The following is an 18,252-nucleotide window of genomic DNA, read 5'->3' as shown; positions in this document are numbered from 1 at the left end:
AAAAATAATCCTGGGTTATCAAAAAGCATGGCAGTTTTTTTTTTTTTTTTTGTCTGATTACAAACATAATGTTGATTACCTGCTTTAAAAGTGTGTACTGCAGGATAGCTTGGAGAGTTTTCCGACCAGAGTTTGTTCACTGCCCTCCTCTCTCTTCCCTCCCACCTCTATGCAGGGAATCACAGACACGGCTCAGACCATTTATGAAACTGCGGCTCGAGAACACGAGAGCAGAGGGGTGACTGGTGCCGTAGGCGAGGTTCTGCGCCAGATCCCTCCGGCAGTGGTGAAACCTCTGATTGTTGCCACAGAAGCAACGTCAAACGTGCTGGGTGGCATGAGAAACCAAATTAGGCCAGATGTCCGGCAAGACGAGTCACAGAAATGGCGCCACGGGGATGACTGATGGCTCGGAACTGATAGCGTGAAGATAAGGAGAGTGGAACCAGGAGCTCAGCGTCCCGAAGGCAGCTTCAGAAGAAGCTTGTTTAATTTTATTATGCTCATCTCAGGAACAAAAGCATTTTTTAGTTAAATAATTTAATGTCAAAACAACATGCAACCAAAAACTTCTGACATTTAGGGCTAGTTGATACTTGCCTATAGAAATGTTTGGTGGCTGGTGTCAAAGTTCCTTAAAGCATTTGCTGCCAAGTTAGTGGAAGGCTCACTTTTGTTAAATGACTGTAATTCTCCTTGTTACCGACGAGAGATCATTGGAAGCCACCTTCTAAGACACTCTTTGTGTAGCTCTGTGGAGTGAGTTTTCTTAAGGTTTCAAAAGAATCACAGCTTCAAAACTTTAATTGAAAATGAGAGACAGAAGCCACAGGGGAAGCAAAGCAAATAGGATTTTTAATATAAATATCAGTGTGGAAAATAACCTATTCTGTTGAATTTAGTGTTCATGCACTTGAGAACAACATTATTTCCATTTACTCCAAAAATCCTTCTGTGGGGGTTTGAGAAGGTGGATGTTGCAGACGTGTTCTGTTGTGTTGCACTTTATCCTGTGTGTGTGTGTGTGTGTGTGTGTGTGTTTCGATTAATTCAAGTTGTGTGCTGTATTTCTTGTATAATTTACGAAGTTACACAAAATACAAAGAGCAGTAAACTTGTCTGAAAGTTTTTGGCAAAGGAAAGTAACTTAAATGTAATAGCTTCCTTTAAGAGTACGGGAAAATATGCATTCTATAATGAAGTGGGGCCCATGTAATTGTTTATATTTTCAGTTTTAAGCAGCTGTAGTGCAAGCTTGTTAGGAATGTGTGGAAGAGGAGATTGGAAGTGATTTTTCCTCTTTTAAAAGTAAACAAAAATTCTTCAAATATGCCCTAGTTAACTATTTCAGCATACCATTTTTACTTGGTTAACAGTGTACATTTTGATAACCTATCAGGAGTGAATAAAGTATTTTTATTTAAAGGCAATATTGTTTTATGCTTCCATGAATATTTTGCTTTTCTTAGAGCATATTCATAGGTGCAGTACCATGATTTACCACAAGATAATTGGGAACAGTTTCTCAAAATTGATTTTGCTTAGTGTCAGGTAAATCATTACCTAGGAGTAAGAGGGAAATTGTTCTCAATTCCTGACTTTAGATTGATCCAGCAGAAAGAAAAGGTGGAACTTTGTGCATATCCACTGTTTAAAGTTGCATGACGTGACTTCCTGTTTTCTAAAGTTGGGGGAATATCATTGAATTTCTATTTCAGAACTGCATGTCAATTTGGGACTTGGAAAATGAAGTTAAGTCGATTTCATTCTCTAAATTTTCTAAGCAGGAAAGCAATGTAAACCAAAAATCAAAATGTTTAGAATTTGTAAAAATGGGGTTATATAGCTTTTAATTTTAGTTTCATTTTTACTGCCAAAAAAACTTAAAAAGACAACAGTGTAATCACCTGTTTAAGCATTGTGGGACCATCTGCTATTCAGTTCTGGGTAGAGCCTGGTCCTGGCGACACACTAACAGGAAGGCGTGCTGTGTTACCGGGAAGGCGCCTCTGGCTGTGGGGTGCGTTCTGACGCCAGCATTCTCCATTTGCCCTTAATAAGGAAGCTTGCTATGTGTGTTAACCCGGTTATGATTAGTCAAACTGGAAAACACTTGATCAAACTTAAAATTGTAAAATCTCTCTAACTTTTAAATATACTTTCCGTATTTATACTTAAGTTCAGTTAACTAAAGTATAGAGACAAATAATTATTCTCTTCTTTGCACCCTGAGTTGCAAACAAATTAAGTTTACAAATCTCATTTAAACATATATCTTCATAATGTAACCTCTATGGTTCTTTCTTTGTTCTGCCCTCCTGCGCTTGCTGTTGATATAATCATTTTGGGAACAGAAACATTGTGTCTCAAAAAGATTCATTGTCAGTTCAGCCAAGATGTTATTTACCTGAGATTCTGGAAAGATGTTTATCTATATCTGAACACTTCTACATTATTAAATGTCCTTAAGTTTTTTCTTTTTTACAAGTGTCTTTTGAAACTTTTGTGTTATGATGACACAGCAGAAAGAGTGTGGCTAAAATCCGTGGTTTGCCACATCTGCAGCTTACCAAACGATGACTTGTCCAGTACGCCTGATCCCTGTAAGCCTCAGCATCCCTCCTGGTAAACAGAGGGTTTTTTACGACAAAGCCCAAGGTGGGGTTTTGGATGATTAGTCCATGTGTGCGTGTGAGAATGATTGCATGTGGCGTCATGCTTTGTACAGAACCTCAGACCACTGGGCCTTGTGCAGTGAGAGTCCTCTCTCGGGTGACATCACACACGGAGCAGCCAGGGGCCACCTTAGATCTCAGATCTCAGAGCAATACTTTTCTGAACTGCCACTGTGCCTGCGTGGTTGGGTTTGGTGTCATGCTTCTCTGATGAGAGTAGATCGCGCGTGTCCACCAGTGATACATTGAGTCCTTACAGTTGCCCCCCCCCCCCCATGGAGTTCCATAAGCAGCTCCATCGAGATCTGTCAGCAAGTTGCAGGACCCTACAATGTTCTGACACGTTAAGACCACCTTACATCATGAGTAGAGAGGCAGCTGAGGCCACAGCCATGTCTTCCTCTTGAATGGAGCTAACTTGGAACCCCCCATTTTTCCTTCCTGTCTGCCCGCCACTGAACATTGCCCTTTGGATAACTCTGTTTCTTCTAGATGTCATAGCAATAGACTTTCACTTTCATGAAATTTGGGTACAATTTGGATTCTCAAGTACATATATTTATCAATATTTTTATAAGGCAAAGTTCACTTAAAAAATCTTTCCAAGTAGCAGTGTGCCTAAGATGGCAACATACTAAAAACCAGTGTTTCCTGCTCCTGTTGTATGTCACTTTTCAAGCTGATTGAAACATTTCTGGCTTGTAGGGCATTACTTTTTAACCATCTCCTTTATAAACAATGTTCTGTAGGTTTAGTGTATAGTGTCTTTGTTCAGTTCCAAAAAATGTCCAGACAACTGTGTCTGTCCCTGCAGAGGCTGCTCGTCCAAAGGCAGCGTGTGCTGCTTCCACCGGGTCGCAGACAGCAGGGGAGCTGAATTCTAAAGCAGCGACTTAAAATGAGGAATCCACAATTACACTAAAAGGTTTCAGGATTGACTAATCATTGTCTTAAGATTAACTCAGATTTTTGATGTGTAAACAGCTGTGTGACTTGGCGTCTGAGAGATCACTCTGCTTTGCTTTGCTTCAGAGTTCTTGCACCCACATCCTCAGAACCATGGGGCATGGTGGGCTCTGATGAGCGCTTCCCTTCTGTTTTCCTTCACTACTTTTGACCTCCTTAAGACTTCAGAGAGAATGTCCTTCAAGTTCTTTTCTCCATCAGGTTCTTTAAGTTCTTTGAAAGGAAGGGACTGTGCAAACACAAAGTGATATTCTTTTGTATCTGCAAATGCATCAGCTGGACATACAACTTGATATCAAATAGAATAAAATCAAATATAAATTTTTGAGTCTTAGGTTAAAAAAGAAAGTTATTTGTATAGTTTATAGATAATGAAGGAAAAAGATTTCTTCTTTTTCATTGCAGGAAATCTTGTTTACTGGAAGATAGAGTCACTGTTTTCATATAAGACAAATAGTGCTGTAATGCCAACTTATTTTTATCTCAACATTTTCAGGATCATGGTAGGCACACTGCCTCCTTGAATAGACATTATATGCACAGCTGCAAGTCAGCCAATTTTTTTTATTCAGAAGTATTTTCCCTCCATTATAGTGCCTGCATATCTGAGGTACAAAAAGCATTCAACACACTACCATAACAGGCTTCTTTGGGGATGAGAAATTTGAGTCTCAACAACTTAGAATTTGTAATGTCAGCGTTTTTGGTAAACGTAGGTGTTGGAGGTATATTTTGCTTTCCTACAATTGTTGGGCCCTTGATTCCAAGCATGTTGCTTCATAGGAAGCACCAGAGTGCCATCTGCTGTATTTCAAGAGATTGTAAATGTCATCTCAGCTGGCTCAGTTATATCTCTAATGTTCCGGGTAGCAGCCCTTCCCTCTACAAAAATGTTTACTTTGCTGTTTCACTTGTATTTTGTGTATACGAAATGGCAGCTTCCGATTTCTAGTTGGATTTGTCTTGCATTGTTTGTATAACTTGCTGGTCACCCAGGGCTATTTGCTTTTTCATTGAGAAATTTGGTAAGGGTGTCTAGTTCAGCTTTTATGTTGATCCATCCTGACTTATTGTAGACATTGAATTTATCTCACCACAAGTAAAAGAACATATGTGTATTGACTGTCTTTGCTAACTTTCCTAATTTTTCCTAATTATGGCAATTACGGATGTGAATAAGAATACTGATGCTGTACAAATATTTTTGTGGAAATGTACCATGTTAATGTGACTATTTAAATAATATGAAAATAAGAATACTCTTGAAGAAAAAATTAAAATATTTACTCTTTGGATTTTGCTTTAAACACTCTTCTCTTTCACCAAGAAGTGTTCCCAGAACTTGTGTAAAACACGTTTTGGGGTGGGGATGTACAAATGCGTCAGACCTTGTGTTTGGGAAATGATTCTCCAATGCCCCCGATGTTTCTGATAGCAGATCTCAGGTCTCTCTGCTACTGATTGCTGAGCTGTATGGAGTTTTAACAGTTCTTCCCTCCCCGCTTTGGATTTTGGTCCCTCTGTTAGTTATCCTATCCCTGCAATATGGACTTGGTGGCAAACACATCTCCTAGTTTGATCTCACAAAACTGATAACTATTTGGAGGAGTATTTTTACTTGTGAAGGAAATATTTAAAAGACATATTTATTTTTATTTTATTTATTTTTTCATATGGAGTTTTGCTCTTGTTGCCCAGGCTGGAGTACAATGGAGCAATCTCAGCTCACTGCAGCCTCCGCCTCCTGGGTTCAAGTGATTCTCTTGCCTCAGCCTCCTGAGTAGTTGGGATTACAGGCACCTGCTACCAAGCCCAGCTAATTTTTTGTATTTTTAATAGAGACGAGGTTTCACCATGTTGGCCAGGCTGACCTCAGCCTGGTCTCGAACTCTTGACCTCAGCCTCCCAAAGTGCTGGAATTACAGGCATGAGCCACTGTGCCCAGCCAGACATACTTATTTTTAAAGGCAATTTACTTTAAAAGATTTTGTTGTGACAGATGTCACTAACATCCACTTTGAACAATTAGGGAAAAATGACAAGTCACACTTCACACATGGCTCTTGTTGAAGAGAGGGATGGGGACAATTGTGAGGTGCTCACTGTGTGCCAAGTATCTGAGCCCCCGCTCAGAGGCAGTTTAACTAGAGTGCCTGTTTTCCAGATGAGGAGACAGGTTCAGAGAAGTCAAGAAACTTGCTCACCATCACATGGTTTGACTCCCAGACCTCATGCTCTTCCCAGGACTTCTTTTAAGAAAAGCTTGGAGCAGTTACCTAACTTAGCAAAATCTCCTCACTAATTGTGAAACCACAGAATTTTGCGAGAAGATTGAGATTAAAGGCTCTTAGAATATTTGAGCAAGAAAATGATGTGCTTGATCTCTTCCCAGCATCTCCAGCCCTTCTCCCCTCTTCTGGCTGTGCTTAGCCACCCTAGCGGTTCAGTTCTGCATGCCCGTGAATAGGGGTTAGCGCCCCCTGGAAGATTTCTTTCTGTAAATGCTGCACCGCAGGACACAGTCAACACTGATTAAAGCAAAATCTCAGAATGGGGCTAAAGTGGGGTTTCTCCACCTCAGCACTTGACATTTGGGACCAGCCTGGGCATTGTAGGATGAAGGGGATGTTGCCACCCTCCCACCCCCCGGTGACCTCTGGCCACTGGACACCAGTAACAAACTCCCCTCCCCCAGTTGTGACAACCAAAGATGTCTCCAGACGTGGCCAAGTATGCCAAATATGACGAAAATCCCGTTAGAAATCACTGCGCTAAGAGCTCTCCTGGGGAAAACCATGCACAGCCTGGGGCAAGAACAAGCACTATGGCTGCCCCCACTTGGGTGCTTCCGTCTGGATCTCTGCCTGCTCCTACCGTCTCAGCCCAGAGGCTCCACTTCCAGGCAGCCTGGCCACCCTCCCTTCCTCTCTCTTTCCCACTATAGCATACTGTCCTTTTCTTTGTTAAACTTTGCAGCACTCCTCGCATACTGTAGATCCATGTCTGTTTCCCTGTTTGACTTCCTTCAGGAGGGCAAGGGACTTAGGGATCTGGGGCCTAGCACAGTGCCTTGCCCAGAGTCAGGATCAGCGAATGGTGAATGAATGAATGAGTGAGTGAACCTGAGCTGTCATCTAGTCCTGTTTGCAGGTGAGGAAACTGAAGCCTGAAGAGGGGAAATTCTTTGCCCAAGATCACATGATTACTATTTACGGATGTCCTTTATTCAACGTAAGCTCACGTTTTCTTGGTTTTAGCAATACTTGTAATAATTTTAAAAATATAAATATATATAAAATAAAAGTTCAACATCGATTGAATATTTCCTATGTGGAGACTCCTCTGCTAGGCACTCGACAACACTCTTGGCCACTGTGTCATGGTTCCCAAACTTGTCTGCACATTAGTCCCCTGGGGACCTTTAAAAATACACCCCAGAGATTGGGATTTAGCTGGTCTTTGGTGTGGGCTGCGCTTTGGCATTTTTGAGAGATCCCCTGGTTCTTCTCATGTGCAGACAAGTTCTGAGACCCGGTGCATTACACTGCCCTGCCCCATTCACCAGGGCAGGGGGACATTCACATTCAGTATCAGCCAGGGTATGTAACATTCACATTCAGTATCAGCCAGGGTCTCAGCAAGAGATGTGACTGCTCCCTGTGACAGGCAGATGCTAGGAAGGAAATATTCAGCACATGGTGGGCAGCACAGGGTAAGGGAAGCCCACAGGCACCTCGTGGCTGTCTCTGAGCCAGGTGAAGACTTGGTAGCTCTTCTGTAATCCACTTTCAGCTTTGGGCCTGCCTTGGCCTCAAAGTCATGTGAGCCAATGGCCATTCCTCACCTTTTGTGGCTCTCCTTGTGGGAATGGGATTAGAATGCCCCTCCTTCTTCATCCATCTCTCAAGAGACTGAACACCAGGCACAGCCACAGTCCTGAAAAGACTAAGGGAGCAATTCCGAGAACTTACAGCTGAAAGAGGGCTGCCCGACTGGAGCTATGACCCTAGTTGGAGGGAAGGAGCCAGAGGGATAGACCCCCACCCCCACTGTCCTGCCCTCCCATCTCCTGCTGGAGCCTCCCATGGGTGGAACCTGACTCATGCCCAGTCCATAAGGCACAGGGTCCTGGGCAGAGGGCAAGGTGGAGAGGGGCAGAAAAGAGGAGAGTGAATCTACTTTGCCTTGTTCATATTTGTACCATTATTTGTATTTTGCAGATGACACAACTAAGGCTAGGTTAAGTAACCTGTCCCAAGCCACACCATGTACTTGTTAAGGAATACGAGTCACTAGTGACAGCTAGATCCCCAAATCTCGGCAGCTTAACAAAAAGAGAGGTTTATTTCTCATTTCCAGAAAGTCCAGTTGGCATTCTGGAATATCTGAAAGCTCTCCTTCAAGCAGTGATGGAGGAGCCCAGGCTCCTTCCATCTTGTGGCTCTGCATCCCCTGGAACCTCAGAATCCCCAGCTGGGATCTCTGCACAGGAGAGACAGGAGGACCCCTTTTATGCCCAGGACATAGCCAGGGAGACAGGAGCAAACATCACTTATGCCACCATTGGTCAGAATTCTGTCACATGGTCACAACCAACAGGAAACACAGGTAATGGAGTCTACCTGTGTACCCAGGAAGGAATGAAAGTGAGGTTGGTGAGCACCTGGCCTGACTGCTACCTGCAGATCATAACCAGCCCATTTAGACTCTGAATGCAGGAAATCTGACTGCAGATCCATGTGCTTACATGCTCTATTGGAATAACATTCTGCTGCACTCGAAGATAATTTGCTGTTGCCAGAGTTAGGATTTTTTTCCCCTGGGCTTGTTTATATCCCTGAAAGCAGTTCCACACAGAGCAAATCCCATTCAGCAAACATCTGCTGGTGAATGGGGCAGGGCAGTGTAATGCACCAGGTCTCAGCACTTGTCTGCACCTGAGAACCAGGGGATCTCTCAAAAACGCCAAAGCGCAGGCCACACCCAAGTCCAGCTAAATCCCAATCCCTAGGGCGTATTTTTAAAGCTCCCCAGGGGACTAACATGTAGACAAGTTTGGGAACCATGACGCAGTGGCTAAGAGTGTAGACGTTAGAGTTAGGCTACTTGGGGCCGAACTCAGGCTCCATTACTTCTGATCTGTGTGGCCTTGGGGAAATTGCTTAACCTCTCTGTGCTTCAATTCCCTTCTGTATGAAATAATAATACAATTGGTAGGAGGATTCAAGTGCTTTGAACAGTTTCTCTCTGGCACACGGTAAATGTGATGTAAGACTTAGATATTGTTACTGTTTTTTGAATGCCTACTGTGTACAAATGCCTGTGCTAGAGAGGAAAGAGATGGTCCTTGCTCCCAGGGAGCTCAGAATCCAGTGAGAAGACATCAAACTCTCCACACCATGGAAAAGGCAAAAAAAAGAAAGATGTCAAACTCTAATATGCAAGAGACGAAACACAGTTAATCATCCCAGCCATTTGTTCCTTACAAATGTAAATCAATTTGCTTTGCTCCCCAAGAGATTTGAGTGGCAGTTCACAATGCTGAGGAAAGGAACATACACCACTGAGAGCAGTGTGAGAGTTGGAATTCCTGGTTTTGAAGACACCACCTGGTCTCCTCCTGTTTCTGGGCGTCTGGACTTCTGCTTCCCCGGCATTTAACACAGATCTGGGGTGGCATCGGGGTAGGTGGGGGAGCCAGCTCCTTTTTAGCCTGATATTTAGGATTGCCTACTTACAAGGAAATTTGCTCTTAGAGATACAAAAATAAATAAATAAAAATAAATTTCAAAAAGGGTGTTGGAGACCAAGTTTTTTTGGGATTTGGAATAACTGAGAAAAATGAACACTACTGCATCCTTACAGTAAGAATTTCTAAGCCTACCAGAAGAGGACGAACCATTCTTTCAAATTTGGATTCCACTGAGGTATAGAGGAAAACGCAACTGCTCAGTGCAAAGTATTCACTTGACTTCCAGAACTCTAAAGTGAACATTGTGTCAGCCCAGATGTGGCCCAGTTATTTTCAGTGATGGAGACTTCAAGGCAATCCCTCCATAAACTGTTTAACATTTAGTAAAAGATGAGTGAAAAAATGCCAACATCTATGCTATTTTCAATACAGTATCAATGTTCTAATGCTGTAGACAGAAATCCTCCTTCCATTAATAATGAACACTTCAAAGGCCAAATACAGTTTCCCTCACGCCTCCATTTCAGTTTAAAGTACACTAAAGTGAAACTTTAGTTGTATTTGGCCCCTTCAACTCCCACTGTTTCAGGACTTAACTATTTCTTCACACCAGATTCCGTTTTAATTTCTTCTTCATTGTCCATACCTGGTTCCATTTGGAAAGCAATCTTCACATGGCCCAGGCTTTGTTTCCATTTTCTTTGGTGCCAATGAACTGGAATTTCAGCCAAATCTCCGCCCTAAAGGTTCACCTTGAGCCACTTAACTTTGCTGCTTCTCCATTTCTGATAAGTATATCTGATGGATAAATCACTATAAGGGTAACACTGTGTCTATGGGACACCATTTGAAATTTGGGTAGCTATTGTCAACTGCCTTCCCATAGAAGTTGTATTTATTGACATGCCCACAAAACAGGTTTATTATCTTTTTAAATTTTTTTTGAAGATATCTTTAAACAACACCCTTCAAGAGGCATCGTTGCCTCGTCCTGTTTCTGTGTTCTGTTTCCCTTTGGAATGGATCTGTAGTGACCCCATGTAAGGGCTTGCTTTGAAAGAAAGTGTGTGCAGAATCATGTCTGGGGAAAGAGCAGTCTGCCCTTGATGCCAGCAGGGGGCGCCCGCTCTCTTCTCAGTGGAACTTTGGTTTGGAAATCACCCCCTCCCAAGCATGGCACCCGAGCCTGTGCAAATTCCGACCCCACGCGCCGTGGGAAGGATTTGGAAACATCCTAACTATCCTAATTCTTTCACGAGGCTTGTCGGTGACAGCTTCCTCTTAGTCAAGGACACTGCATAGATTAAAAAGAAAAACATCACGTTATTCCATGATTAATTTCTCCCCGTAAACATGAGGCTGGGGGCCAGCACGCCAGGCCCTCTCTCGACATGAAAATTGCCCCTGGTGGCACTTTCACGGCAGATTGATAAAGCCATATTTGGGGCATGAGAGAATAGAAATGTGCTTTGTATACAGATAAAGAGCTTCTGTGGCCTTCTCTGAGGGGTGTCTACAGATGCGTGTGAAATAGAAGCCTGTGGAAGCTTCTCTGCCAGGTCTCTCTGCTGGAAATGCAGCTCCCCACCCTCCCACTCAAGGTGGGATTAGGGTGAGGAAAGTGAGGCTCTCACCTGGGCGCAAAGTCTAAGGTGGGAGCACATCTGTCATCAAACAATAATGCAAAATTTTTAAAAAATTAAAATTAATGCAAAATATCCATGACGAACAAAACCTCAAAATTTTAAATAAAGACATGATTTGACATGGCATCTCCATGCTTGATTTGCTTCCCTCAAGATCACCCTGGTCCCATTGGATCCTGATTGTTCTAAGAAAGTTGGCATTTTGTTCATGATGGATGAATCCCATTCTTCCTTTCTCATCCCTTCCCAGTCTTACATTTTCCCTGCCACAAGGTTGGCTGTAGGACAGTGAAGGGAAAATCACACTGGAAGAAGCCACAAGGCATTGGCTGGGGCGTGTTGTGAAACACCAGGGAATGACACCAAAATCAATAATAGCGACCTGTTGGAAGTTGACGCCACGTATTGCACTTGCAGAGAGATTCTGCTCTAGTGATGTTAGCAAATACTTGTATGTGCAATGCATGCCAGAGATGGTTCAGACTGATTGTGCGTGGTTGGCTATGTCATCATTCCAGCTGCTGTTCGTGTGATCCTCCTGCTCCCCTGCCATCCCATCAGCGCCTGCCTCCAAGCCTCCCTTTGCTCACTCTTTCCTTCCCAGCACCACGGCCTCCCCCCTCCATTTCGTAAAGTCCAATTCTTCATGGGCAGAAGTCCTATAAATGAGTACCCCCATTTTTCTAAGAGAGAGTGAGCTGGATTTTTAAATTATTATTTTCTTCTTTTCTTTTTCCCCCTTATCTCCTGTTCCCCACTTCCTACTTAGCTCTTTAGAAATGCAATTTATAACCTTCCCTTCACCAGACACTCACTACAGGGCAAGCTTATCTAACCATGTACTTGCTTAAAAGCTCCAGAGCCTGGCACCTCTCCCACCAGGAGACTGCCTCGAGAGACATTAGTCAATTTACAACGTCAAGTATGCCTGCTAGGAAACTCTCTCCCACCTGGACAGTATCTTGAGACAATGGGCCACGTTACAACCTAGTTCTGCTCTGCCAAATGGTTGAGCAGGCACCATCGCAGGCTAAACATCCTATAATGCACAGGACAGCCATCTGTGAGAAAGAACTATTGAGTCCAAAATATCTATAAGGCTAATGCACCCTACATCAGAACTCACTAAGATATTTATAAGGATTTTGTGAAAAATCTCCCATGAATCAGATTTGAAGTTCACCAATAAGCTTTCTCCAAGGGATAACAGATATTTGGAATTTGCATCCTCTATAGTTAGAGAGGGACAGGATGATAGGAGCTGGGGTGTGAAGACACTCCTGTTTTCCCTCATGAGTTCTGCACTAAAGAGGCAGATGGTGGAGTCAGGGCACAGGGCCTGCACTCTCCTCTTTATTACTGATAAGGGCTAGGTTGGAAGGCATCACTCAGGCATGTGACTACAAAATGGACTTTCTGATGCTGAATCCCAGAATCAGGCCTGACTTACGAAGGCCCAGGCAATGCTGATGACTTCCGCACTAGGGCAGAGCCTTTAACTCTATGCTTACCTTATGGACAAGAGAAGACCAATCTGCAGTCAGGCACTTCCCAAAGAGTGAGAATGGAGGAAGGAACTGAGCTCCACAGGCCAGGCCCAATTCTTTTTTTTTTTTTTTTTTTTGAAACTGGACAATCAGAGGAGTCACTCCTCTTCCAGGGAGAGGAGTCAGGGGTGGGGAAGAAGCCAAGGGTTTAGGGAGCAATCCCTCTTCATCAAAACCTGATGAGTCAGACAGGATGAGCTGAGTTCTGCTGCAGTAACAAAACCCTCGACTCTCTGTGGTTTAAAACAACAAATGTTTGTTTTCTCCTCACCTACATGTTTGATGTAGGTTGGTAGGGAACTTTGCTTTTCCTAGTCACTCAGAGGTTCAGGCTGATGAAGTCCCCAGATCTTAATGATATCACTATCTTAACATAGCTTTTCAGGTTTTTCTACAGCAGAGAAAGAATGGAGGTCTATGATCTTGAATTTTCTTCTGCCTAGAAGTGACACACAATTTTGCTTCCATTGGCCAAAGCAAGCAAGAAGCCATTCTTAGTCTCTATAGGGTGAGGAAGTTCAATGCCTTCAACCTCCTATTTTTCAGAAGAAGAGGAGAACTGGAATTCTCAGTGAGCAGTAGTAATGCCTCCCACAGAAGAATGAGGAAGAAGAATTTTCTGCCCTTCACCAGTTCCCAACCACAAATCAACATTGACCAAATGGTACTTCTATTCTAAAGACAAGCTGCTCAGGAACCATTTTCTAGGGAGCACTATGCGTGGCTACAGTACTCAGAGTAGAAGAGCTGGCACTTGATCCCAGACCTCACACTGATGAAGTTGCTCTATCAGAATGCAAAGCATTCTGGGCCTCAGTTTTTCCATCTATAAAATGGGCATGATGAGCTTTTTCATGTCCTGTGAACTCACTGAAGGTGGGATTTTTATATTTTACTTTTACATGCCATGTATTGGATACTCAGTAAGTGCTGGACACACAAAGCCATGAATGAAGAAGCTGCTTTGATTCTGTCTTAGATTGTGGAGGTCAGGATTGGGGTACTCCCTAGTCTGCCATCATTTCACCTAACCCATTAGTGTTTTTTTTTTTTTTTTTTTTGAGACGGAGTCTTGCTCTGTTGCCCAGGCTGGAGTGCAGTGGTGCGAGCTCAGCTCACTGCAACCTCCACCTCCCAGATTCAAGCCATGCTCCTGCCTCAGCCTCCTGAGTAGCTGGGACTACAGGTGTGCACCACCATGGCCAGCTAATTTTTGTATTTTTAGTAGAGATGGGGTTTTACCATGTTGACCAGGCTGGTCTTGAACTCCTGACCAGTGATCCACCTGCCTTGGCCTCCCAAAGTGCTTGGATTACAGGTGTGAGCCTCTCTCGGCCCCATCAGTGGGCTTTAATTCCATCTGATGTTGACCTTGTGCTTGCTGCAGCCTCCTGCCCATTCTCCAGAAGCAGAGTGACTAGCTGCCTGGCTGCTGATCACAGATTCATGAGTAAGCCCAGCCAAGACCAGTAGAAGAACCACTCGGCTGAACCCAACCCAAATGGCCGATTACAGAATTATGAGTTGAGGTGGTTATTTTAAACCACTAAGTGTGGGGGTCGTTTGTTATGCGGCATAGATAACTGATACACTGTGCAAGCCATCATCCATATTCTAGTGAAAGTGATCTCTCTGTAATGCAGTTCCAAACATGCCACTTCCTTGTTCAGTCTTCACTGACTCACTTGGCCTAGAGGGCAACAGTCACTCCTTGGGATTGGCATACATCTTCCAGCCCTTGATTTTGTTGACTGAGAACTTGGGTGAGGGAAAGGTTGCAGGTGGCCAACACTCTCATTGTCCTACTTAACTTTAAGATCCAGCTCAGGGAACCCCCTTTCCTTCTGGAACTCCTTGCAGCAGACTTCATCACCTCATGACGAGACATCTAACACTGAGGAATGATCTCTTTTCTTTTCTGTCTCCCTTATATGCAGTGAGCTCCTCAAGGGTGAGTGTGCAGTAGATGTTTCCTGGATTCTTTTGCAGGCTTCTGCCAAGAGATCCTGCAGCTCTGCTGGGCTCCTCCAGAGACCAGGAAGCCATGTAATTGAAGGCCATCAGTTCTATCATGGGACAGCTCTGCCTGTCAAAGAGCCCTTCCTTAAATTAAGACAGAATGTGTTTTTCAGGAATTTTTTTCTCTTTGGTCCCTTTGGGGTAACACTAAGTGCATTTGTTCCTCTCTCTGCATAAGTCTTATCTTCTGTGGTAAGCCCTCTGCTGCTGTGTGTCTGGAGGGTGTGCTGTTGTGTCCTCTCACCAGTCTGATCCCTGTCTTTGGAATCAGCCAAGAACTGGACACAATACTCCAAATGGACCCTGTCCAGTGCTAAATTCATGGAATATCACCTCCCTCATTTTAGAGGCTATACTCATTTTAATGCAGCTGAGAGCTGGCAGCTATTTTGCCAGCTACAGTACACCAAGCCCCTTGTTGACTGAAGCCCTGAAATGTCTTGCTGTCATACTTGCTGGGTCCCAACTAATCCTTTCTGATAGTTTTCTGTCCCCTGAAGCTCCTGGAAAGTAGGCTTGGCTTCCTGTTTACTGCCTTAAACACAACCCCGGCCATAGGGAGTCTCTGCCACCATCAGGGCCACTCAAATGGGATCCCTGGCACTCAGGCCTCTTCTCTGACCTCAGCCTGAGACTGAGACCTGTCACAAGGGCCCAGCAGGCATCCTGGGTCTGAACAGAGCCCTTCAGCAGGAGCCCTGCTTACTCGGTGACCTTGGGCAAGTCTGCTTGTCTCTGGACCTTGGTTTCCTCATCTGTAAGGCAGAGTGGGTATAACTTAATTACGCATTCTTTTTAAGGTTTTTAGTGGGTTTGCATACAGTGATAAGAAAGATGCCTTGTACTCATTCTTTTTTTTTTTTCTGAGACAGGATCTCACTTGGTTGCCCAGGTTGGAGTGCAATGGCACGATCATGGCTCACTGCAGCCTCGAACCCCAGGCTCAACTGATTCTCCCGCCAGTCTCCCGAGTAGCTGGGACTACAGGTATGCACCACCATGCCTGGCTAATTTTCGTATTTTTACTAGAGACAGGGTTTCACCGTGTTGCCTAGGCTGGTCTTGAACTCCTGGGCTCATGTGATCTGCCCGTCTCGACCTCCCAAAGTGCTGGGATTATAGGCATGAGCCACTGTGGCTGGCCCCATTACTCTTTACTCAGTTTCTCCCAATGGTAACATCTTACACAAGGATGGTGCCATATCACAACCAGGAGAGTGACACGGACACCATTTTTGGGATTTTATTCAGACTGCTTTGACATGCACTCATTTCAGTCATAGTTAAAGCCTCTTCTGCTCATAGGAGAAAATGGTTGTTGGTGTTTGCTGGGGTGGGCCCTGTCCTGGGGTCTCCCATACGTCTTCGATCTTCATCTTGTCCTTTCTCGCCTTTCCTTCCCTTTCTTTGCTCATTACCTCTTTCCAAAAAGGGAATAAGGCAGTCCTTTGGGTCATTTAATTTTCACAACAACACAGTGAGGCACTGCTCTCCTCATTCCCATTTGACAGATGGGATGCCGAGTTTCTGCGGTCGGCCAGGCTCATGCGGTGGTGGAGAGAGGACTGGAACACTGGCCTGCGTGACTCTGAGCCCTGGGCCTCTTACCGGCTGCACTGTGCACTGGCAGCCCCGCGGTGAGGCCCTTCTTTGGCAGGGGCCTGAGCTCCGGGGATCCGGGGACGCATGAGGGTGCTGAGAGGGAATCAAGGGGGTCTGGAGAAAGGGGCTGGGCACAGGGAAAGAGAATGGCAGGAAGGAGCTGAAGGTGCACAGAGGCCAGAGCGGAGCTCAGCCGGAGTCAAGGGCTTGGATCAGCCCTGGTTGGATGCCCAGGCTCCTGGGAGCTGTGGTGGGAGGAAGGTTGGGGAGGAACACTTCCCAGGGCTGCTTCCGATCTGCTCCTCGTCAAACTTGTGACTCATCTCCGGAGAACAAGAGCCTGCTTGCGGCCATTGCGACATCAGGGAGTTTCCCCAAGGCTGGGATTTGGAGGGTCTTAGCACCGCCCACTCCCCATGATGGATTATTTGGAGGGCCTTAGCGCCGCCCACTCCCCATGATGGATTGGGGTGATGACGGGGTAGGGTGGGGGCAGTTTTCTTACTTTCCCACTGCAGGGAGCAGTGAAGGCCACATAGGGCATCTGATCATGCGGTTCTGGAGCCCAGGACAGACCCAAAGCTGGAAGCGGATTGGAGCGGAAGCTCCTCCCCTCTCTACTTGGCCCTTCTCAGGGAGAGAGTGGAAGCCCACATGGGTGCCGGAGCTGGGGATGCTGGAAGACTATTTGCTAATTCCTCTCCCCACCCCAGGTGTTAGCACCACAGGTACGGCCTGGGCCTGGCCCCATGTGGAACACGCCAGGTGAACCTGTCGACCAGATCCATGGGAACTCAGATATATTACCGTTTCCCACAGCATCGATCCTTTTAGTCAAGGCAGAAATTTCTCCCTCTGCAAATGAATAACTGGCCTTCACCACAGAAGGGCAACAGAATTCTACGGTATGGGTTTGCCAGTGTCTCTCCCGCTGTGGGGCCATTTGCTGGGCTTCAGTAAACGTTACTTGTGTGCATCTCATAAATCAGGTGTCTGACTTCTCAGAATGTGGCTGCAGCCTACCGTTGAATTAGATCCTGTGAGCAATGCTGTCTGATTTCACTGGCCAGCACATTCTTCTCGAGTGTGGGATTGGTTTTTGCAAGCCCTAGAAAGGATTTTGATAAGCCGCCAGCTTCAGGCAGGCTGAGAAACAAGAAAGGAGGGCATAGGTGGGTCAGTTCACTTGGAGTAGAAGAGGGATCAGGTATTATTTTCCCTTTCCCACTCTCTATTCCTGCCTGTTCCTGCCTATTTTTGCCACTTTGCCACAGATCCTTTGCCCAATGAATTCCTGCCTGGGGGCTTGGAAATCACATTGGTGTTGGAGTCAGATGAGTTGGGTGAATCCAGCCTCTGCAGTCTGAGCAAGCACTGCCTTCCTTAGCCTCCTCTTCCTCACCTAGAAAGTGGACCTCCTGAAACAGACCTCACAAGGGAGTCAGGTGATTAAATGAGATGACTGAGCCTATTGCTGTGTGTGGCTGCTGTGAGTCCTACTGGGTGTACTTGGGCAGGTCTTACTGCTCTGTTTCCTAGACTGCACAAGAAGAGCTGGTCCGGATCAGGGGTTGCAAACCCCACCTTCCATAGCTGCCATGTGTGTGAATCTGATGGGAGGGCACCCTGTTCACGGGGCTTCTGCTACGCAGCACCAAAGAATTGGAGCTCTGGGGGGACCCCGGAAGGTCAACTCCAAGGAGCCCAGGGATGTTCCTCTCTTTTGTTCACTGCCATATTCTCAGTGTCCACAACAGTGTCTGACAAAGTAGATGCTTAATAAATATCTGCTGAATGAATGAAATTGAATCAGTGTTGCTGGATCTTCCAAACATTCAAGAGAAACTGGAAAGCTGGCTCCTTGTGGGGAGTTTCAGTACTGGCAACCAACTCAAGAGCCTGGGAGCTTGGAGTTCTAAAAAATGCCATGTGGTCCAAATTAAACACATGTGCAGGCTGGATCTTGCCTGTCGACTCAGCTCCAGGCCTTCTGACCACACTCTGCTCTCCAGAAAACCTGCAGGGGCTGGAGCACTGATCACAGGGTTATCACTGATGAGGTCCCGGTGGCCCAGCCGCTGCCAGCCTCTCACACCCTGTCTCCA

At 45.2% G+C, this 18,252-nt stretch overlaps 1 protein-coding gene across 3 annotated transcripts in view; it reads left to right on the top strand.

The window, feature by feature from the left end:
• The window catches only part of ATG2B (autophagy related 2B), an 83,027-nt gene extending 78,091 nt beyond the window's left edge, over nt 1-4,936 (top strand). For 2 of the 3 annotated variants that reach the window (XM_030930396.1, XM_030930397.1), the window contains one exon: nt 176-1,427. In XM_030930396.1, the coding sequence (XP_030786256.1) occupies nt 176-406 (231 nt within the window). In that variant the 3' untranslated portion in view covers nt 407-1,427. Of the gene's footprint in view, nt 1-175 lie in introns of all 3 variants that reach the window. The other variant, XM_010353685.2, reaches the window with a different exon arrangement.
• The last annotated feature ends 13,316 nt before the right edge of the window (nt 4,937-18,252 follow it).

This window comes from Rhinopithecus roxellana, chromosome 5 (assembly GCF_007565055.1).
Source record: "Rhinopithecus roxellana isolate Shanxi Qingling chromosome 5, ASM756505v1, whole genome shotgun sequence".
Lineage (NCBI taxonomy): Eukaryota > Metazoa > Chordata > Mammalia > Primates > Cercopithecidae > Rhinopithecus > Rhinopithecus roxellana.
This window is presented reverse-complemented; position numbering and strand designations above follow the sequence as displayed.